Below are 24,082 nucleotides of genomic sequence, written 5' to 3' on the forward strand. Positions count from 1 at the left end.
GATCCATTCTGAAAAGATAGGACTATATCCTAACTTGCTGCAACAAAGGTACTACATCTACCACCTTGCCAGAACCATGTCAAGTTAATGACTCTTTTATCATATCATAGCTCTATAAATAATCAATTCATAGTTTCACCTTCTCTAGGTAGTAGAGTTGTACTTTATTCCATCTTGATACACACAAGGTATACTATTCTCACTCTATAAGTGTCACCTTTACTTTGCAACTAGTCCAAACCTGCAGTCCGATGGCAACTCTTGATGTAACTCTAGCTCATCATGTCAGTAATCGAGTCATCGACTCTAGTTATCACCCAACCGTGACCTTTCAATATTCTAACTCTAGACTCTTAGCCAGAGTTCCCAACTCCTCTGCAAATATAGAACTCTGCTCGCATAATGTACCAAAGCAAGCCATCTCAAACACCCTCATTATGGAGCACCACGGGATGCACGCAGCTCTACACAATAATCTCATGTCGCATCAGTAATCTGACTACAGAGCGGACATCGAGAACATTGTATAGTTACTACGATACGTCTGATGCACTAGGTCTCCTAATTTCTTATCTCTCCCGAATCTTCTATTATCACAAACTTATTACGATTGGGTCATCTAACGATGACGCCAAGAGTGGTATCCTCATCCTTATCTAGGCAACTGTACTTTTAAGACTCACTTTTATGTACTCGTGTCTTACACGAAATGGGCACACCATTTAAACCCATCTTGACAAAAATATAACATTTCTTGGAGTACGTATCCTCATGATAGATCTCACATGTCTACTAACTCTATTTCACATTTCTGTACTCCACGAAAATCAAGATACTAACCGAGGTAATCTTATATTTCCGAGGTATAACGTAGAATCTAGAAACAAAGAATTACAGAAAAGACGAAAGTAATCCTATACTCCGCATGTGACTCTAGTAGACTCTTCCCAACACTTAGATAAACATTCCCTAAGAATCGAGCCTAAGCTCGATACCACATTTGTCACGACCCAACCTATGGGCCGGACCAAGACTAGGACACAGGCCACCTAAAGCCCCGAGGCCCGTAGTAAGCCTTAACTGCTCATTTACCCAATTCTAAGGCCCATTGGGCCCAAATTCAAGAAAACAAGCGGACAGAGTCCCGCCATAAATGGACTTTCCAACGGAGTTTTCGACTCACCCGACCTGTAAACACAATATATAGTCAATTGGGGAGCTCAGCTCACCCTCCACATACTCATCAACATAAAATAAATGGGAGCTCAGCTCCCTCATCCAATCCATCAAACATGCATAGCACATTTAAGTTTACAGTCCAAAATAATAATTTAGTTTAGACCCAAATCAAATAAACATTTCTAACACATGCATAAATTCTAAGATTTAACAAGTTTATACAAAGCGAGTAATCGACTGCGAGGAGAAAGCGAGTTAACCTCAAAAAAATATCCTCCTGTGGCTGAAAATTTTTGAATAGGAGTGAGCGTTCGACTCAGAGAGTAAAATATCAATTTTAACCATAATCTCTATAACTATCTGAAACTAATGCACCCTGTAGCGTGAAATGCAACATCAACATCATATTCACATCATAGCATCAAAAAGGTAATTTGGAGCACTCACGCACCCTGTAGCATCAATCATAATATATTGGGAGCTGATCCCCTGTACAGCTCTCTTAAATCCAACCTGGTGCCAGCGAAGAACTCAAGCCGGACTTTCGCTTAATAAACCAAATCGAGGTCCCAAATAAGAACTCAAGCCGTGACTACCCCTCGAAGGAACGTCCAGCCAAGAACTCAGCCGTGACTACCCCGTCCTATCCATAGTCCACACCACATCACACGCACGCCAACGCACGCACCGCTCCAAATTACCACAACAACACTCATGGCACATTAACGATTATGAATGCAACATAAATCGTGCCTAGAGTTTAACTACATAAATATATGCATATAAGTGATGCATGGGCATCTTTGAACATATAATAATATCGAAATTATAATTAAAATTAATATTTTACTCACACTTGGACGACAATCACCATGTGGCGGTGGCGGAGGAAGAAGGTCATCTGGCTCACCGACAATTACATTACATTTATTTAACACAAATGACTCAATACAAATAAAGAAAAGACCAAATACGCCCTAAGTCATGCCGAAATCAGTGAGTCTCCCCTATACCTGGACCTACCCAACCCGCAAAGGGCTCAAAACACACTTCTATATCCACAATCCATATATCCACAACTCAATCACATCACACAGCACATCCTCTCACCATCAAATCAATCATTCATCACAATATGCAAAAATATAAATATAGTAATTATAATTGATCAATTTTGCAAAAATTGCCCAAACAAGCTCTAAAAATTATAAAACTTTGCCCCGCGGTCCTTAGCAATATTACTAAGCTATTGCAAAAAGAATCGTAATTTTCTAAGCTACCACGAATATTTTATGAATTTTTAATCCTATTTAAGCACTAGAAAATTACGAAAAAGCAAGGTTCTGGTTTACCTTTGCCGATTCAGACTTCGAACGCGCTGGGGATGCTCGACAATGGTGGGGTAGCCAAAACCTCGATCCAATTCGGAGACTTTTCCTAGAGTCTGTCTGTAGGAAATTCACAGATCCGGACAACTGTCGAATTTCCGCGAATTGAGGATACCTACACGAAGCCCAATAATAATATATAAAAAATCAGGGGTGTTACAAAAACCACTCCTCTTATTCCTGCTTCTTCCTCTGTAAGTAGTTTGGCCACCGCTATCCGTAGTACCCATGTGGGGAACACCTGAAGAACCTTCTGCTCTGTTTTTCTTTGCTCTTCCGCTGTCATCCACAGCATAGCTAATCTCTATCTGTCTGGCTGGATCAACCACCATGTCACGACCCAACCTATGGGCCGGACCGGCACTAGGACCTGGGCCAGCTTAAAGCCCCCGAGGCCCGTAGTAAGCCTAACTATTCCTCAAATCCATAACCAGGCCCACAATTTAGGCCTAATATGCATATAAAATAATTTAAATCAAACTGTTATAATTTCATTTCGGGCCAACTTAGCCCAGAAATTTTCAGAAACTAAAATCAGGGGAGCCCAGCTCAACCCTGTTACCTCATTTACAAACTGTTTAAATACCATACAAATCTTCATTTATTAATCTTAAAAATTTAAGTTAACACAACCTCTACCAAGGTCCACACTATTTCTAACACATGCGGAGTTCTAGATTTTTAATTTAGAAAAAATAGTAAAACAATTAAATAATTGACGTTAAACCTGCGAGGAAGAAAACAGGTTGCTCTGTAAAATAACTCCTCCTGTGGCCTGGAAAAATTTTTGAACAGGAGTGAGCGTTCGACTCAGAGAGTAAAATATCAATTTTAACCATAATCTCTATAACTATCTAAAACTAATGCACCCTGTAGAGTGAAATGCAACATTAACATCATTTTCACATCATAACATCAAAAAGGTAATTTGGAGCACTCACACACCCTGTAGTATCAATCATAACATATGGGAGCTGATCCCCTATACAGCTCTCTTAAATCCAACCTGGTGCCAGCGAATTACTCAAGCTCGGACTTCCACTTAATAATCAAATCGAGGGTCCCAGCGAATTACTCAAGCCGTGACTACCCCTCGAAGGATCGGGTCCCAATAATTACTCAAGCCGTGACTACCGCCCTATCCATAGTCCACACCACATCACACGCACGCCAACGCACGCACACTGCTCCAAATTACCACAACAACATCCATGGCACATCAACAGTTATGAATGCAACATAAATCATGCCTAGAGTTTAACTACATAAATATATGCATATAAGTGATGCATGGGCATGCTGAACATATAATAATATCGAAATTACAATTAAAATTAATATTTTACTCACAGTACACCGATGACTATTGTGGTCTTTGGATGCGTAAAAATAGTGACCTCGATCACCTAATAATTAAATTATAAATTTATTAGTACTAAGTTAAGATAAAACTCTAAAGAGGCAATAGATGACCTAATTCATGCCGAAAATCCGGCAGAGTTTCCCCTATACCTGGGACCTACCCAACCTGCAAAAAGGCTCAAACGACACTTCTAAATTCTCAATTCCCACAATCACATCTCATCAATATCACATGGCCCCTCCTGGGCCCTCCTAATCAGACAATACTCAAAATCTTAAAAATTACGTTTTAGTCCCTATAATTGACATTTTTCAAAAATCCACTCAAACAAGCTCTAAAAATTCTAAAATTTTGCCCCGCGGTCCTTAATAATATTATAAGGCTATGGCAAAATAAATTGTAATTTTCTAATCACCCATGAATATTTTATTCAAGAATTTTACTCAATTTCCTAAGTTTTCAACAGCTAACATATTCTTAATTTAACCCAATTTAATATTCACATATTTAAACCTCCATCCTCAAGCTTCAACCAAGCATATAAAATTTAAATATCTTAATTTCAAATAATCTTATATGCCCATATACTAAAAATCTAACTAAAATCCATCCATATTTCTCAAAAATATTCTACAATCACTCAAAAATTCAACTAACACCATAGAATATCTCCAAATAATTTTACTTTCATCATATATTTTTCTTAGAATTTTTCTCCAATTTTTCCTGTTTAAGAAACACTGTATTTATGCTCCACAGACAGCGAAATAATAAAAATTGTCTTACCCGAAGTTTATCTGTGTCTCAAAAATTCCAAAAATTTATGAGGAAGCTTCTGGAAGTTGAACCATCTCCATAGCTCGCCGGAGCCACCGCCGGCACCACCGCGGCACGTGGCGGCCGCCCGGCAACATTTTCCGAATCTGATCATACCCCCATGCTCCTCTCCTCTTCCTCAGTCCATATGTGGTCTCGAATCGTTGATCCAACGGTCGGATCGTCGTAGATCTGACGAAAAAGCTTGAAAAACCCGAAACTTCTCTTCTCCATATCTCACTCATCCGACCTCCATTTGCTTCAAAATTGGTATCAAAAGAAAGCTCTCGGAACAAGCTTTCCAACGCCACCAGAATCGCCTCGATCGGACGTCGGATGAAGCCGGAATCGCGCCGGAAAGCCGCGCCATCGTGCGTGCGCGTTTTCTCTCTCTTCTCCCTCCCTTGCCGCCGTTTCTGGTGGTTATGGCCGTCGCCGGAGGGTCGCCGGCCGGTGGGGAGCTGCTTGGGACGTCGCCGGCCGGTCACCGGAGAAAGGAAGAAGAAGAAGAAGAAGAAAGGGAAGGAGAGGGAAAGAAGAGAAATGGGGGGGGGGGGGAGTCCTCCTCCCGTTTTTCTTTTGAAATTTTTTTTTTTTTTTTTTTTATAAAAATGGCTGCTGTGACAGTGGGAAAACCCACTGTCACACGCCAATTCCCATCAATCAATTTTTTTTTTTTTTTTTTTTTATCCTGGATGTTACATTCTTCCCCCCTTAAGAAAAATTCGTCCTCGAATTTTCGAATAAACAAAGAAATGAGGGAAAAGAAGATTATTAGAACAAGTGCAATCATTACTTCTTCAGCTATACAGAGATTGATAAAACATCTATTCTTCAAACTCTTCGTATATTATATGTGACATTCTACCGCTCTCTGATTCTACCATAGTGTCCTATTTGTAATCATCTCTTTCTAGAGGGATTTTATCTTGTAATTATTTATTGACCATTTTTCTATCATCTCAGGTATTCATTATAACTCAATTACTCTCGACTTGATATCTGATAACTTTAATTAACTTTGGCGCTTACCTCACTTTTATTACGCCCTAACGTGTCTCTTGGTGATTTCAGTCCTCATCCCTTTATTTCAATAATCTCTGTTTTCCCCAATGACATAACTTATGTTCCTTGTTCCATGGTATCCTATGAGTAGCTTTCCTGTAGCACCTAATCTAGGCATCTTGTTCGAGATCTTCACTCTTCCTATGACTTCAGTGGTCAACACCTATAAATCTTCTCACTCCCATGCAACTTCGAATTCTTAATCTCTTTTGTGTCATTACTAAGGTACTTAGACCAACCTCTATCCATCTTATGTAACTAGTCAGGTAGAGTTCCCTCCAAGGGCTAAGTGTACCATTTATCAATATTAGAAAGCAAACTGGGTCTCCTCTCTTATATGACAAACGTGTTTATTTTCCTGACAACTCAATCCATGCGACTTTATCAATTCTCACTCCTTCTCTGGAATGGAAATATCTAGACTTCTTCCTTTAGCTTCTTAGTATGTGGCCTATTTCTGACACATTAGCACTCAGATCGAGGCTCTACTACTCCTTTAATCTATCATCTCATAATAAATCTCTTAGTGTGTTCCTAGCATACCTATTCCTCCTTATCCTCATCATTATAACTGGCTCTATCGAGCTCTTTTTCTGTCCTTTACATCTTATCCACTTCCCTTTTCCTATTTTTTTGGTATTGTTGATATCCTTTCAACCTGCTGTACTTATTCCTTAATTTTAGTCCTATTTCACCCTTACACCTTTTTCCTTCAAGGATGTCCATCCCATCATCAACTTTAACTTTCATTTTATTTCTTAGTCTTATCTTGATTACTAGTTCCATTACTTCGAGAATTTTAACCTTATGGCTTACTCCTGCCAGTACATTCTTCACCTTATGTAACACTTATAATTAACCACAGAAAATTCTTTTTGTATTCCCTTTTTCCAACTTAACTATCAGAACATTATCATTCCCCACTAACCTCAGTAGGAAATTGCTCATCCTGGATGGATAGGAGCCGTTGAAACTATGAGTTTCATCTGAACTAACACTGCTGTGGGAAATGTGTGCCATGCCGTAATTCTAAACAAAATACTTTATGTGTTCATTCTCCTTAATATACTCACATATACTGCCTATAGCTTTCCAAATTTTAGCCTCAACTTTTCCCATTAGTAACAATTTCATCTATTGAAACTCATCCATAAATAGTACTTCATCTAGCTCATAGTTTAGAACAGTCGCAAACCTTAGTAGCTAACTCAATTTAACTCCTGCCATTACTCTGATCGTCCTTTCATACTTAACACTAGGTATGCACTTACAGTCATTCTCATATCACGAAATTGTATATGAATTGGTGCCTACCAAACTCTCAAATAACTAGGTCTCCTTGACTCTGTCTCCGTTCCTTATATAACCCTCTAGAACCAATAGCACAAACTAAACTTGAAAAGAAAGAAAAATATCCTCTTATATTCAACTACGCCCGATTGTCCATATAATAACGTTTAATCTATGTTTCTTGGTCTTTCTCTTCAAATTTCATCATCTCTTAGCACAATTGTGCTCTACCTATAAGATATCATCTGCATGAACACTTTACCGTACCATTGTCCTTCCTGACAAAATATTTTATAATTTATTAACTTTACTCATACTCGACCAATGATTCATATCTATCATCGTTTATATTGTGCCCTTAACTTTTGTTGATTCCTGAAAGATTTCTCTCACTAATAAATTCTTCAAACACTAATTCCACCCTTATCTATGGTCATTAATTTGATCCTTGAACTTTCTAGTAATTTATTACCATCCATACTTGTCACTTTTCATTCTACCCCTCATCGTTGTTACATCGTTATTACTTCACTGCAAAGTGATTCTGTTGATCACACTAAAAATGTTTGCCTGACATTCATAACGAACCTCTAACTACCTTCTCACTATCTCAAAAGTCTAACCTAAAACTTATGTGTCATTATCTATCATTCTTTTCCTCTCATCATACCTATTTGATCCCTTAGACTGACTTTTATTCAACTTACTGCTTACTAACTTCTCTTTCTCTACCTATTTAGGTAGTCCGCAATACCATCGCACACCTTCTAACATTTACTCATTATTATTGTATTCCATACCTCCATCACTTTTCTCACTAATGTGGTCCCATTTTGGGTTTTCCATCCTTGTCATTCTCCTTGCCAAGAATAACACTTAGCCTATCCTATATCTTAACTTTGTTCCTTTTATTAAGCGCTCTTAAGGTTGTCCTTTCATTTATTTCCTTTGTCTTACCCAAAATAGAACTTGGCTATTCTATCCCTGGTTCCATTCTTCTTCCTAACATAATAGCTGTACTTGCTAACTATATCTTTCAGAGTCTCTATCGCGTTAACATATGTCTGTGCTACTCAGATTTGGTCCTTTGACCACTCTAGCTAGTACTTCCACTAGCATTTAGATTATATTGCATCTGCAATGAATTGTCCAAACTTTCGTTCTGTACTTTTTCTATCCATTGGCCTTCTATAATTTATCTTTGCTAATTTATTTCTCTTAACACTATTATAATTAGATTATACTATTATTTTGATCAATATGAAGTTAGAAAAGAACTCAGGAAATTGCGGTCATACCTTTATCGTATGATTTCTATTCTTATCCTTTAGCTTACATAATACCTTTACTACCTCGAGAACTGATTCTGCAGTAATTTTATTTATTTGTTATTATTATTATTATTATTATTATTATTATTATTATTATTATTATTATTATTATTATTATTATTATTATTATTATTATTATTATTATTATTATTATTATTTTCCATGTTTACTCAATTTGCCAAAACTTAAGATTCCGGGCACCCAAACCCGTCATCCAATTCAAAGGATTTACATCCATCGTGATCTGATTATATATGATTCCTATAATGAAACTTGTATCCTCTGCGGGATACCCGAGCCAACTACTCTCTACCACACTCTACAGTCCCATCTGGGGCACTATTTGGTTGGTCACCATTATTAGTAATAACTTTCGATCCCTTCTGAAAAGATAGGACTACACCCTAACTTGCTGCAACAAAGGTACTACATTTACCACCTTGCCCAAACCATGTCAAATTAATGTCTCTCTCATCATATCATAGCTCTGTAAATCATCAATTCATAGTTTCGACCTTCTCTAGGTAGTAGGGTTGTACTTTATTCCATACTGATACACACAAGGTATACTATTCTCACTCTATAAGTGTCACCTTTACTTTGCAACTAGTCCAAACCTGCAGTCGATGGCAACTCTTGATGTAACTCTAGCTCATGCTGGGGTAACTGAGTCACTGACTCTAGTTATCACCCAACTATGACCTTTCAATATTCTAACTCTAGACTCTTAGCCAGGAGTTCCCAACTCCTCTGCAAATATAGAACTCGTTACGCATAATCGTACCAAAGCGAAGCCATCTCAAACACCCTCATTATGGAGCACCACGGGGATGCGCAGCTCTACACAATAATCTCATGTCGATCAGTAATCTGCGACTTACGGAGCGGACATAGAGAACATTGTATAGTTACTAAGATACGTACTGACATACTAGGTCTCCCAATTTCTTATATCTCTTGAATCTTCTATTATCAAAAACTTATTACATTGGGTCATCTACTGATGATTGCCAGCAGTGGTATCCTCATCCTTATCTAGGGCAACTGTACTTTCAGGACTTACTTTTATGTACTCGTGCCTTGCACGAAATGGGCACACTATTTAAAGCCATACAGACAGAAACATAGCATTTCTTGGAGTACGTATCCTCATGATAGACCTCACATGTCTACTAACTCTATTTCACATTTCTATGTACTCCACGAAAATCAAGACACTAATTGAGGCACTTTTATATTTTCCGAGGTATAACGCAGAATCTAGAAACAAAGAATTACAAAAAAGACAAAACAGAATCCTATACTCCGCATGTAACATTCTAACAAGACTCCTTTTACACTCCCAAGTATTTTATTTCCCATGAATCTAGAGCCTAAGCTCTGATACCAACTTTGTCACGACCCAACCTATGGGCCGGACCGGCACTAGGACCTGGGCCAGCTTAAAGCCCCCGAGGCCCGTAGTAAGCCTAACTATTCCTCAAATCCATAACCAGGCCCACAATTTAGGCCTAATATGCATATAAATTAATTTAAATCAAACTGTTATAATTTCATTTCGGGCCAACTTAGCCCAGAAATTTTCAGAAACTAAAATCAGGGGAGCCCAGCTCAACCCTGTTACCTCATTTACAAACTGTTTAAATACCATACAAATCTTCATTTATTAATCTTAAAAATTTAAGTTAACACAACCTCTACCAAGGTCCACACTATTTCTAACACATGCAGAGTTCTAGATTTTTAATTTAGAAAAAATAGTAAAACAATTAAATAATTGACGTTAAACCTGCGAGGAAGAAAACAGGTTGCTCTGTAAAATAACTCCTCCTGTGGCCTGGAAAAATTTTTGAACAGGAGTGAGCGTTCGACTCAGAGAGTAAAATATCAATTTTAACCATAATCTCTATAACTATATAAAACTAATGCACCCTGTAGAGTGAAATGCAACATTAACATCATTTTCACATCATAACATCAAAAAGGTAATTTGGAGCACTCACACACCCTGTAGTATCAATCATAACATATGGGAGCTGATCCCCTATACAGCTCTCTTAAATCCAACCTGGTGCCAGCGAATTACTCAAGCTCGGACTTCCACTTAATAACCAAATCGAGGGTCCCAGCGAATTACTCAAGCCGTGACTACCCCTCGAAGGATCGGGTCCCAGCGAATTACTCAAGCCGTGACTACCCCGTCCTATCCATAGTCCACACCACATCACACGCACGCCAACGCACGCACACTGCTCCAAATTACCACAACAACATCCATGGCACATCAACAGTTATGAATGCAACATAAATCATGCCTAGAGTTTAACTACATAAATATATGCATATAAGTGATGCATGGGCATGCTGAACATATAATAATATCGAAATTACAATTAAAATTAATATTTTACTCACAGTACACCGATGACTATTGTGGCTGCTGGATGCAGAAAAATAGCTGACCTCGATCACCTAATAATTAAATTATAAATTTATTAGTACTAAGTTAAGATAAAACTCTAAAGAGGCAATAGACAGCCTAATTCATGCCGAAAATCCGGCAGAGTTTCCCCTATACCTGGGACCTACCCAACCTGCAAAAAGGCTCAAACGACACTTCTAAATTCTCAATTCCCACAATCACATCTCATCAATATCACATGGCCCCTCCTGGGCCCTCCTAATCAGACAATACTCAAAATCTTAAAAATTACGTTTTAGTCCCTATAATTGACATTTTTCAAAAATCCACTCAAACAAGCTCTAAAAATTCTAAAATTTTGCCCCGCGGTCCTTAATAATATTATAAGGCTATGGCAAAATAAATTGTAATTTTCTAATCACCCATGAATATTTTATTCAAGAATTTTACTCAATTTCCTAAGTTTTCAACAGCTAACATATTCTTAATTTAACCCAATTTAATATTCACATATTTAAACCTCCATCCTCAAGCTTCAACCAAGCATATAAAATTTAAATATCTTAATTTCAAATAATCTTATATGCCCATATACTAAAAATCTAACTAAAATCCATCCATATTTCTCAAAAATATTCTACAATCACTCAAAAATTCAACTAACACCATAGAATATCTCCAAATAATTTTACTTTCATCATATATTTTTCTTAGAATTTTTCTCCAATTTTTCCTGTTTAAGAAACACTGTATTTATGCTCCACAGACAGCGAAATAATAAAAATTGTCTTACCCAAAGTTTATCTGTGTCTCAAAAATTCCAAAAATTTATGAGGAAGCTTCGAAGTTGAACCATCTCCATAGCTCGCCGAGCCACCGCACTGCACCGAGCACGGTGGCAGCCGGTCGCCGGCAACATTTTCCGAATCTGATCATACCCCCATGCTCCTCTCCTCTTCCTCAGTCCATATGTGGTCTCGGATCGTCGATCCAACGGTCGGATCGTCGTAGATCTGACGAAAAAGCTTGAAAAACCCGAAACTTCTCTCCTCCATATCTCACTCATCCGACCTCCATTTGCTTCAAAATTGGTATCAAAAGAAAGCTCTCGGAACAAGCTTTCCAACGCCACCGGAATCGCCTCGATCGGACGTCGGACGAAGCCGAATTGCAGGAAAGCCGCCGCCATCGTGCGCTGTTTTCTCTCTCTTCTCCCTCCCTTGCCGCCGTTTCTGGTGGTTATGGCCGTCGCCGGAGGGTCGCCGGCCGGTGGGGAGCTGCTTGGGACGTCGCCGGCCGGTCACCGGAGAAAGGAAGAAGAAGAAGAAGAAAGGGAAGGAGAGGGAAAGAAGAGAAATGGGGGGGGGGGGTCCTCCTCCCGTTTTTCTTTTGAAATTTTTTTTTTTTTTTTTTTTTTTTATAAAAATGGCTGCTGTGACAGTGGGAAAACCCACTGTCACACGCCAATTCCCATCAATCAATTTTTTTTTTTTTTTTTATCCTGGATGTTACACACCACATCAAAAGACTGATCCGACATCATGGCCAAGTTTGCATACCTCCTGTCAAGCCCCTTTAGGAATCTCTTCACCTTCATAGTTTCTGTAGCTACTGCTGTAGGGGCATATCTGCTCAGTTCCAGAAATTCTATAGCATACTCATCTACAGACTTGCCATTCTGTCTTAAGGCCTCAAAGGCCCACTGCTTTTGATCCTTGAAGCTTTCTGGCACAAACCGATTGATGAACAGTTTCACAAACTGAGTCCACGACAAACCCTCCATCCGAGGTAATATGTAGTCATTCATCCGCTGTCCAGGTATAGGCCCCATAACATGCTGCATATACTCTACAAGTCTTCTATTAGTCAACTGCAACTCTATTCCTGCCTGTCTACAGGAATCCAAAAACCGATATGCATTGTCTGACACATCATAAGTACCAGGCACTAACTTCTTGAAATTTATTATCTGCTTGTAAGGTTCCCCTCTTGGTGCGGTGGACTGCTGCTGCTGTGGAGGGTGGACCATATATTGCGCCATCATATCGATGGTTCTCTGCAACCCAGCTAGAGTAGCTGCCATGGGGTCCATGGGACCCTGTGCCATGAAAGACTGATCCTGAACTGTTGGCAGCTGCTCTTCTACTTGAGCTGCTCTAGGCCTCCTACCTCGCCTCCTCGGGGCAGGCGTCTTATCCTGTGCTGACACCTCGTCAGGCACATCTGGTTCTGGTGCAGTGGCAGCTCTCCTGCTTCTACGCATTTTCCTGAAATTCAGCAGTATTAGCCCACAAAATTCAAAACTGCACATTACATAGCTCTATAGACTCATATTTACACACAATATATGAAGCAGAAACTAAAAGCAAAGATGACAATGCAAGATGAATGTGGACCCTATTTTTTCGCATGTGACTCCTAGTAGACTCTTCCCAACACTTTAGATGAACATTCCCTAAGAATCTGGAGCCTAAGCTCTGATACCACATTTTTCACGACCCAACCTATGGGCCGGACCGGCACTAGGACCTGGGCCAGCCTAAAGCCCCCGAGGCCCGTAGTAAGCCTAACTATTCACTTAACCCAACTCTAAGGCCCATTTGGGCCCAATTTCAAGAAATCAACCGGACAGAGTCCGGCCATAAAATGGACCTTTCAACGGGGAGTTTTTGACTCACCCGACCTGTAAACACAATAAATACTCAATTGGGGAGCTCAGCTCACCCTCCACATACTCATCAGCATAAAAATAAATGGGAGCTCAACTCCCTCATCCAATCCATCAAACATGCATAGAATATTAAGATTACAGGTCCAAAATAATAATTTAGTTTACAGACCCATATCAAATAAACATTTCTAACACATGCGGAAATTCTAAGATTTAACAAGTTTATACAAACATTACTAATCGACCTGCGAGGAAGAAAGCAGGTTAACCTCAAAAATATCCTCCTGTGGCCTGGAAAAAGATTGAACAGGAGTGAGCGTTCGACTCAGAGAGTAAAATTATCAATTTTAACCATAATCTCTATAACTATCTAAAACTAATGCACCCTGTAAAGTGAAATGCAACACCAGCAATAATTTCACATCATAACATCAAAAAGGTAATTTGGAGCACTCACACACCCAATAATATCAATCATAGTATATGGGAGCTGATCCCTTATACAACTCTCTTAATTCCAACTGTGCCAGCGAAGAACTCAGCTCGGACTTCCACTTAATAACCAAATCGGGGTCCCAGCGAAGAACTCAAGCCGTGTCTACCCCGAAGAACCGGGTCCCAGCGAAGATCTCAAGCCGTGTCTACCCGTCCTATCCATAGTTCACACCACATCACACGCACGCCAACGCACGCACACTGCTCCAAATTACCACAACAACATATATGGCACTTTCACAGTTATGAATGCAACATAAATCGTGCCTAAAGTTTATCTACATAGATATATGCATATAAGTGATGCATGGGCATGCTTGAACATATAATAATAGTGAAATTATAATTAAAATTAATATTTTACTCACATACTTGATAACGGTCACTGTGGCGGCTGGGCGGAGGAAGAAGGCTGTCCCGGCTCACCTGACAATTATATTACAATTATTTAATACAAATGACTCAATACAAATCAAGAAAAGACCAAGTACGTCCTAAGTCGTGCCGAAAATCCGGCAGAGTCTCCCCTATACCTATGACCTACCCAACCTGCAAAATGGCTCAAAACACACTTCTATATTCACAATCCATATATCCACAACTTAATCACATCACACAGCTCCTCCTGGGCCCATCAAATCAGTCCTCCATCACAATATGTAAAATTTCAATTTAGTCCTTATAATTGATCATTTTTGCAAAAACTACCCAAACAAGCTCTAAAAATTTTAAAACTTTGCCCCGCTGTCCTTAGCAATATTACTAGGCTAGTGCAAAAAGAATCATAATTTTCTGAGCTATCACGAATATTTTATGGATTTTTAATCCTATTTAAGTACTAGAAAATTATAAAAAAGCAAGGTTCGGGTTTACCTTTGCCGATTCCGACTCCGGGGACGCGCTCGGGACATCTGACAATTGGGGGGTAGCCAAAACCTCGGTCCAATTCGGAGACTTTTCCGGTAACGGGTCTATTTGGCCAGAAATTCACAAACCCTGTCAACTGTCGAATTTCTGCGAATTGAGGATACCTACACGAAGCCCACAACATGGGGGTTAGTACATAAATTTTTCAGAATTTTCTAAGCTCATTTAATGCTCGAAAAAATACTGCAAAATTCCGTGGAACCTACCAAAAAACGGTGTCGGAAAATTTTGAAATTTATATCCCCGCGAAGCTCTCGACGAGTGGAGCGCTCTAGTATTCTCGGTTTTCTCGTGGGGGTTCACGGTTTGCGAGAAATCTAGCCCGAAAGTCAAAATAGGCTAAAACTTCCCGGGCAAAAATTGGACAAACCGCTCGATGGATTTCGGTGTTCTTGGTGTCTATGGAAAGCTCTCAATGAGTAGATAAATTTAGACACAAGACCCGATCCGATTGGTGGCCGGATCGATCGAATTTTAGCCGGGAAGTCGAAAAGTCACTCGCGCAAGGGAGGGGAGTTCGCGGGCGTTTTCCGGCCGTTTGGGGCGGCGGCCAGTGGGCTGGGACGACTGGGGGTGGGCGCCAGCGAGCTGGGGTGGCAGGGGAGGCGGCGGCGCGGCAAGGGGAGGAGGGAGGAGAGAGAAAAAGAGAGAGAAAGGGAGAGAGGTCGAACGCGCGTGGGGAAGGGAAAAGAAGAAAAAGAAAAGGTCGGTCCGATTCGACCGGTCCGATCTGGTCCGGTTCGATTCGGCCGGTTCGATTCAGGATACAAAATTTTGAATTTTTACTCTGTCTCGGAACCGAAAACGAGATCCAAAAATTTCGAAAAAATTCCAGAAAACTCAGAAAAATTCTTAGACTCCAAATATATTTTTAGTTTTGCCACGTGGTCTTTAAATTAATTTTTAAAAATCATCTAAATTTATATTTTCGGAAAATCGAACCCGATTTTTAAAATCCTAAAAATCTCAAATAATTTCTTAAAATTTAAATAAAATTAAAATATCAATAATACTCATAAAATAATAAAATTTAAAATTTTTGGGGTGTTACAGGTAAAATTTATTTTGCCTTTAATAAGATTGTCATTCTCATTTTTATATTTTAATTCCTTAGATTGAAAAAGGGAATGATGATTTAAGAATCAGATTCTTTAATTTATGAGAATAAGAATGAAAAAAATTGAGTTTCCACTCATAAAGGGAATGAAACCCATTCATTTCCATTTTTGAGTTAGTTTTTTCTACCAAACAGGATTAAATATTTACAATGAAGTAGACATATATTATATATAGAATTTGTAAAATGAAATTAAATTAAACCAAGTCATAACCAGAATTACGTAATAATTAAACAAGTTATACTTCGCATGAAACACAGGCTATATTACAAAATTTTATTTAGATTGCTTCTAATTAAAACTGTCAGGCTCAAATAATTAATTGGATTTAAGATTTTCTTGCCTTGATCCGAGCTTAACATAGCCTCAGAGAATCATGCTTAATTAATTGATCAATTGCTAATAGTTTTGGACATTTATGGATATGTAAGCAGCACATTTTATTAAAATAGAAAGGATAATTAGGGCAGCTCTGAACTAATCCATTGCCAAAAGGTAAACCTCAATACAATCGACTTAAAGAGCAAGAGTTTCTATCCTGTAGAAATAAAATACAGCAAGATGAATTGATACTGCTTATAGGATATACAATGTAAGGCTAGCGCGGCTTGATCCATAAATTCATTTTATACGTTTAACTGTCAATATATCTCTCATCTTCAGGCATGATATGTCTAACTAGTGTTAGTACTATACTTTAGAGCATATTATTATATTGTATTTTGTAAACATTTATTTTCCATGTAATGACAAATATTCATTTCCCATGATATGTCTGGCTAGGTGAAGGTAATCTATGAGGAAGAGACACATGTGAGCGGTCCTTTTTTAAGGTAGATGCAAATGAGAGTCCAACAAAATAAAGTTTTATTCACAGCTTTCCTTTTCTCATTAACCCTCTAATTAGTGGGCCTGGAAAATTACTGATAATTACAAGCTTGACGCGTGTTATACCATTTAAGATATGTAATTTTCAAATGTTCATTTCATGGGGATGAATGTCACAGAAAAAGATGGGAAAAAAAAGAGGAAGATAAACACACCAACAGATAAGGAATTTTTTACTTTGTTCTTTCATTATCGAAGAAGCTTGGTATAATCTACGCTCTTTTATCCGTTGACATACCATCATGATTCATATACAAACAAGAATCAAAACGGGCTATATCAATACCACCAATGGTAGAGTGACGCCCAATGCTTCCACTATTTCTTGCGTTCATGCCATGGAGGAAAGATTTTGACTTGTGGGTTGTGCTTGGAGCGACGAGTGGATTGATGAGTTGATGCATAGAATGGAATATAATTAAGAAAGATCAATTAAGGAATTAAAGGAGAGGATGCAAGAGCCCGACACACTAATAGACATTGGTCATTATCCGGTTTTCATCAGCATTCCCCTTATATTTCCAAGTTGAACAAATCCCAGATATTTCTTCTAAGACTTTGTTCTCCTTAAATCCCAGATATTTCTTCTAAGACTTTGTTCTCCTTTATTTGACAAAGGAAAGCATTTGTTTGATGCGTTGTATTGGGATTCATTTTGTGAGAGGCACTTGCAATATGTTATAACCCCTGAGGAATGGCAGTGCATGCTAATTAAATTTGATTAACACTTAATGAACCAAGAAAAGCTTGATATTTAACAATTAGATCATCTTTGGTAGCATCTTTTGTTGTTTGTTTATTATATACGATTTAAACCCAATAGTGGACAATACATGCCTTTGGCTTGGCCATGCAATAATGTTTCTAACAAGAATATATTCCACGACAAGAACCTTGATGATTGGATGATGCAACTGGTTAAGGAGACTAATTACTGACGAACATTCGTTGCCTATAAATAGAGGCAAAAGAGTTCTGCATTTGAACATCAAAACAAGAAAATTAAGAAAGGAAGAGAGGTCCAACATGAAGATGAAGAGTCTCGTTTGGTAGCCAAGGATGACTTGCCTGCAGCCTCACGCAGGTTTTTCATCAACTTGCATTAAATAAGGCAGGCAAGTTCTTGAATATGAATGCGGTTTGTAGGCAGTCTCCTTGGCTAACGAGACGGGCTCTCATCCTTCATGGTGGACTTCAATCTTCTTCCATTGCAGAATATCGTTGCACGACAAAAGAAATAATCTTGAATTTTTTATGGTCTAAGCTTGCTGAATAATTGATCCAGGCATATCGATGGTGCAAAAATGTTTTAATAAGGAAAAAAAGGGCCATATAAGCCTTGAGGGATAAGTATGAAATACTAAGGTTTATTAATCTTTTTCTCACTTTTGTAGCTCTCTTTTTCTTCTCGTTTTGACAGTTATTTCTGTATTTTGCAGGTATATAGTTAAGATGATAAGGGATACACTTGAAAGTTGGAATTCGATGAAATTGCTGAAATTTTTACTTAATGCAATGATTGTAATCTTTGCTAGTAGGGTTGGGTGAAAATCCTTGTGTACAAGAAAAGTAACCGAGTATGGGCATTTGTTGACTAAAGCAAGCAATTTTTCTCTTATAAAAGAGGAGATTGCTGCTGCAATGTGTGAGTGCAGAGAGAATGTGAGAGCTATGATAGTTGGAGAGCTAAGAAAATGAGGAAGAAAAGAAAGAAAAAAAGGTCTGTGTGTTTAATTATATATCCTCTGTTTCTTAGTAACGAAATTTGAGTCTCTTCTGTCCCATTTGTCTCCTTTTATTGTAAGTTTTTGCAATGTCTTTGTAAAAGCAAAAAATACAGCTCTTTCTTTCTCTTTTTTCTGCTGCACATTTTGTATTCTACAGAATTTTCCTGCAGAATTTAAGTTTTCTATTTTCTCTTCTTGAATTTTGTGTTAAAGCTTGAGTCTACATTTTCCAACACACGCACACACACACACACACACACACACACATATATATATATATATATAAGGTGGCATTGCAAATCAACTTAAGCAATGTACTAATTAACTTTTCCTATAATATCCACGCCAGACATTCGCCTATGACGTAGGGTATTCACCAAGCTTGTTAAAACAGAGTAATAATCTTCATTGGATGATAGTGGATGAAACGCTGAAATTTTGTTTCAACCATGCATGAATATGTTCAGACATGCAGGTGTATCAAGCTGGCTCTTCAAAGTTGAGCCTATCAAGTTCTTCAGGACTCTTCACAGTGATATATTAGAGGTGAATGAACCTGCTAAAGAAAGTCCCCCTCCCCCCTTATATCTCTTCAGTTTTGGTCAGATATATACTAGTGTGACTTCATCCATATATAAGGAAATGTTCGAATACATTGCACTTTTCTTCATTTAGAACAAATTCTCTGCAGGCCCCTGTCAGGATTCCAAAAAAAAAAAAAAAAAAAAAACCTTTGTTTTTATACACGCAATGGATCTTGATTTATTTTAGAAGGATTAATGGAATTCCAGAACAATGATTCAGGCATTATTTTATTCTCAAAGTTGAACAAAGAATTTGTTTGGTTAAATTATGAGCTTAATAACCAAAACACTTGTGTCTGATATCTAATTCTGTTTCACAATAGATTGGGTTTTAGCTTTTGGTGTCCTGTATCCAATACATGAATGTATTAATGGAGATACGATCCAGAAAATGAACCCATTTTATATAACCTTTCGATCCCCAAGTTAGCAAAATCAACACTTTCTTGCATCATATGGATTCCAAACATACTATGTCGTGTCCATTTGGAAGCCCACATGCGAGGCCTGTCTTAACATAACAAGTATGGGTGAGTCATTCTCTATCCCCAGCAATAACATTCCAGGCCAATTGTAGCCCATGAAGGATTCATATTGATGACGAACATGGGAAAGAACTAAGAAATCTATGATTGCAGCAACAAGAACAAGCATTTAGCTCCCAAGAAAACAAATGAACACTAAATAAAATTCTTTGTTCAGAAATTATAGACTGCATATCACATAAAAAACACTGTTGATTCACACCATTCTAAAAATACATGTACCACCAATCACTCTTTACAATTCCTTGCACAGACTGGGCAACTCAGAAGTCCAGCAAACCAATGGCAAGTCGCAAGCTGAGAATATAGTTTAAGCCAGGAACAGCACAAAATAATGGGCTTCGTCAGCTCATGCAGGCAATGCAAAGCTCTGCTGTGTCCATTGGGGAGGATCCATCACTAAACAAGGATCTGATTTCTCAAAGTCCGCAACCTATGACAAAACCAGAGTAAACAATTATAATGTCGAAGCTGCAATAAAAAAATATCAAAGCTATAAAACACGGGAGACGAGAAAATGGACAGGTGAGACTACTCTTACCTTTTCTTTGCAGCTTGGGCAATAGTGATATTTGTGCCAGAGACAGTCCATTGAGGGGCAAAGAAAGCAAACCCCAAGCATAAATGGCATCATACAACCAACAACAGCTGCCAGACTAGGCTTTGACCTGTATTGTACATTAAAGGGAGAAAATATTAGTGCACATGACAAGGACAAGAAAAGGAGGAAAATGAAAATAAAATTCAATGTAAGAAATTATCGTGGAACTTAGATAATAATCAGTAATGAAAATAAAATTCAATGTACGAAAACATCGCAGAACTTAGATGATAATCGTCCATTCTTCGGACAATGAGGTGCTTATACATTCCTTCCTACTCTGAAATTAGGAGTTTGACAAGTAAAATTCATGACAAGATCCAACTCATTTTTTATTAGAGCATATGAAATGTATAATTATGTCATCTAATAATTTCATTTGTTATAGATCCGAGTGATTAAAATAGAAACAATGACTGTAAACATATGTTCCATAAAGCAATATTGAAGGCACTGGTTCAATTAAAGATACGAGTGATAACAAAATCTGGCCATCTATAGCATTTTCCAAATGCAATCATATTGAATCAACAAGAAAAATAAATCCTTGATATAAAAGCAGGTTCTCTACCTAGAGATTTAATCAAAACAAGGTCAACAACAAATGTTGAGAAAGCATATTGAACATCATTGCATCATTCACATAAAGATCAACCTAAACATCCAGGTTACTGCTCCAATTTTCAATACTTCAGCACCCCTACCTTCATAAATCCTTCTCAATCCAAAGAACTATAATTAAAAACGAAGAGTAGAACAAGTTAAACGGTAGCTAATCCCTTCTTCTGGCCTGGCAATTAAATCATAACACCTCTAGCTTCTAGCACTTGACAATAGCAACAACTAACAATGAAGCCAAAGCAAAATTTGAATTTTGCTTCTGTAAAAATCACATCTAGCAAATCGCTCAAGAACGAATCGCAGTCCACTAATTCCAGTTTACCAAATCATAACACAAAAAGAGAAGAGTCCTTTTACTCCAACTTTTCTTACCCTGATTAAAAGCAGGCAAAGGATCTCAAGCCGAGGCAATGCTTTCAATCATGAGTATAATCCTCAATACTGAGGTATCATCACAACTCTAACGTTAAGTGGAAAAAGAAGATTGATTTTCTTACTTATGCTAAAAATTTGGCTCTAAAATAATTTTAATTTCTCTGTAAAAATGAATGCCCACTGAACATTAACCTAAAATTTAATACCCAAAAAACAAGTTCGCAAAATTCATGAAAATTTATGAAAAGCTAACATCGTGATCGATCAAGAAGAATGGCAAGAGGGAATGGAGAAGAAGTTTACCTGACAACAGTAAGCCCAGAATTACCACAGAAAATGCAGTTAAAAGGAGCAGGAGTGTCCCGATACATAGTCTGCTGAATCGGAATTCCTTTCGGATCGCCGAAGACGGCGTTTGGCGGGATGGCTCCAGCTTGGTAAGGATTCTGGCCGACGTAGTAAGGAACCCCGATGGCAGGCTCGTCTTTTTGCCCCATAGATTTAGTTTTTGTGTTTTGTGAAGCTTTTCTGGATTGGAGATCGACGTAGGACGAATGAAAGATTGATCCTTGAAATAAACTACAAGACAAACAATCGGATGATTGAAGACGAATGAAAGATTGATTCTTGAAATCAATTGATCATATAGGCAAAGTTATTGGCGTTCTATGCGAGCTGTAAATATGCCCGGTCTTGCATAGAAATTAATATAATTAGTTTTTTTTTTTTTTTTTTAATGGCCGAGAAGTCGTTTTCTTTCTAGAACAAGAAATTATGTGGACATTTGGTGATTTCATATAGAAAAGTTTACATAAAATGGTATATATATATATATATATATATATATATATATTGCTTTTGAAACTTTAACTCTTAATCCAGGACTTTTGATTGGTAAAGAGAAGACTAAGTCGTGCAAGAGGATATCAAACCTGCATGAAAGAAAAATTTCTTAAAAATCCAAAATAGGCAGCTTCCAGATGTCTCTCTTTAGTCCAAAACAAACTGGTCTTCTACACCTCACAGGATAATTCAACGTTTGCCTAAGCAACCTCAGAAGTTGCAGACTCAACTCTATGGTTCTATTTCCTGGGCCATCTCTTGTTGCCAATTGGGCTCAAGCCTCGTCCAGAAAATACAAGTTAGATTGGGCTCATAGTTCATATGTATACAAAGCAGAATGCTTGTCAAGTGTTGTCAGATGATGGGTATTTTGCAGGCCAGAGACAATTATTGCAACCCAATGGGCTATACCCATTTGTATTTATTACGCTGTATCTGTTCCATTGTTCAGAGATATTGACATGCTTATGATTGACGAGAAGGTTAATTTGTGCATGAGAATTATAGCAAGAAACAATAATTGTTAATGGGGTGACCACGCTGAGACCACTAGAGGATGTTCCCTTCATGCGTTATGTCAAAGCCCCTCGTTTAATGTGAAGGGAATGAAATGGGAAGCCAAACCCAACATGGCCTGCTCAATTCAAAACTCTTTTATTATTATTTTTTTTTTTTTACTACGTAAGTTTAAAATAATTAATTTAAGGGAAAGAAAAAGAAAGTTGGCAAAAAGGGTGACACATTTCTCAAATAATATAGAGAAGGGTGATACATCGCAAGGTCTCACAGCTGGTAAGTTCTGACCAGAAAGGAATATTAGTGCAGGCTCACTGCACACATACACCCACAAAGAGAAGAGATGGAATGGTGTCAGACACTGACAAGACTTGAGAATAGATTCCACAAGGTGAAGAAAATAAAAGATATTATTATAATTATTATATATTAGGGTCTCGTGAATCACATAAATTAATTTTTATAGAGAGTTTGTGTAATATATTCATGCAGATATTGTATTCTTCTGTTAAAAAAAAAAAAAACTATTTGAATTAAAGAGAAATTTTAATAATTTAATTCATACACACATATATAAAATGCAATACATGTAATTTAATTTTAAAATTAAATTATACAATAAAGTATATTCTATTAGAATATTTATATATGGATATTCAATTATTATATATAAATATATATTAAAATTATTTTAATTTTTAGTGATATAATTAAAATAATTAAATTATTTCTTCTATTACAAATATAGTCTTTGAGTAAAAGGAAATAAGTTCAACTGCTCTGCAACTCAAACATCTAAATTCCTTAACCTACCCAGCTAAAGGTCATTCCTGTCCTGTAGAAAATAAAAATACTGTTTTTCTTATTTTATTTATATTAATATTTAAATATAAATATTTTAATTAAAATTAATAAAATAATAATATTATTTTTATATTTAATAATTAATTTAATGTCACCTAAACTCTATAAAATAAATAAATAAGATAACCAACTTTTTAAAAAGTCACACAAAACAAAACTGCCAAGGAAAGTTCCGGCATTCTTTTTGGCAACCGCGTCTTCACCTCTCTTCCTTAACAAACCCTTAATAAAATCTATTATTTTTAATTAATTACTGTGATTTTTTTAAAACCACGCTCCCTCAACTGCGCGTTTGATCTCCGACTCCACTCCTGCGGTACGAGACAAAATGAATCCCACAGGGGTTCCTGGCGCTGACAGTGTTTGGGCCCACCCAGAGTCTTTTTGTTCAAGAATCCCACGCGCATTTACAAAGGCGTGATATGCTTTGTGTTTGTATTTGTATAATAATCC

The 24,082-nt window shown here is 37.5% G+C and overlaps 1 protein-coding gene and 1 long non-coding RNA gene across 2 annotated transcripts; both read right to left on the reverse strand.

The window, feature by feature from the left end:
• Window positions 1–9,959: 9,959 nt before the first annotated feature.
• Window positions 9,960–11,688, reverse strand: LOC131179903 (uncharacterized). Its single transcript, XR_009148835.1, has 2 exons — window positions 10,848–11,688; window positions 9,960–10,269 (listed from the first exon to the last, which is right to left on the reverse strand). It is a non-coding gene; the product is annotated as an uncharacterized LOC131179903 (long non-coding RNA).
• An 8,229-nt stretch (window positions 11,689–19,917) lies between these two features.
• LOC110639447 (GSH-induced LITAF domain protein) lies at window positions 19,918–22,125 on the reverse strand. The gene is made up of 3 exons (XM_021790389.2): window positions 21,710–22,125; window positions 20,351–20,477; window positions 19,918–20,242 (listed from the first exon to the last, which is right to left on the reverse strand). Exons 1-3 carry the CDS (start codon window positions 21,901–21,903, stop codon window positions 20,159–20,161), a joined length of 405 nt encoding a protein of 134 aa, XP_021646081.1. The 5' UTR covers window positions 21,904–22,125; the 3' UTR covers window positions 19,918–20,158.
• Between the last annotated feature and the right edge of the window lie 1,957 nt (window positions 22,126–24,082).

This window comes from Hevea brasiliensis, chromosome 5, assembly GCF_030052815.1.
Source record: "Hevea brasiliensis isolate MT/VB/25A 57/8 chromosome 5, ASM3005281v1, whole genome shotgun sequence".
NCBI classification, from domain to species: Eukaryota; Viridiplantae; Streptophyta; class Magnoliopsida; order Malpighiales; family Euphorbiaceae; genus Hevea; species Hevea brasiliensis.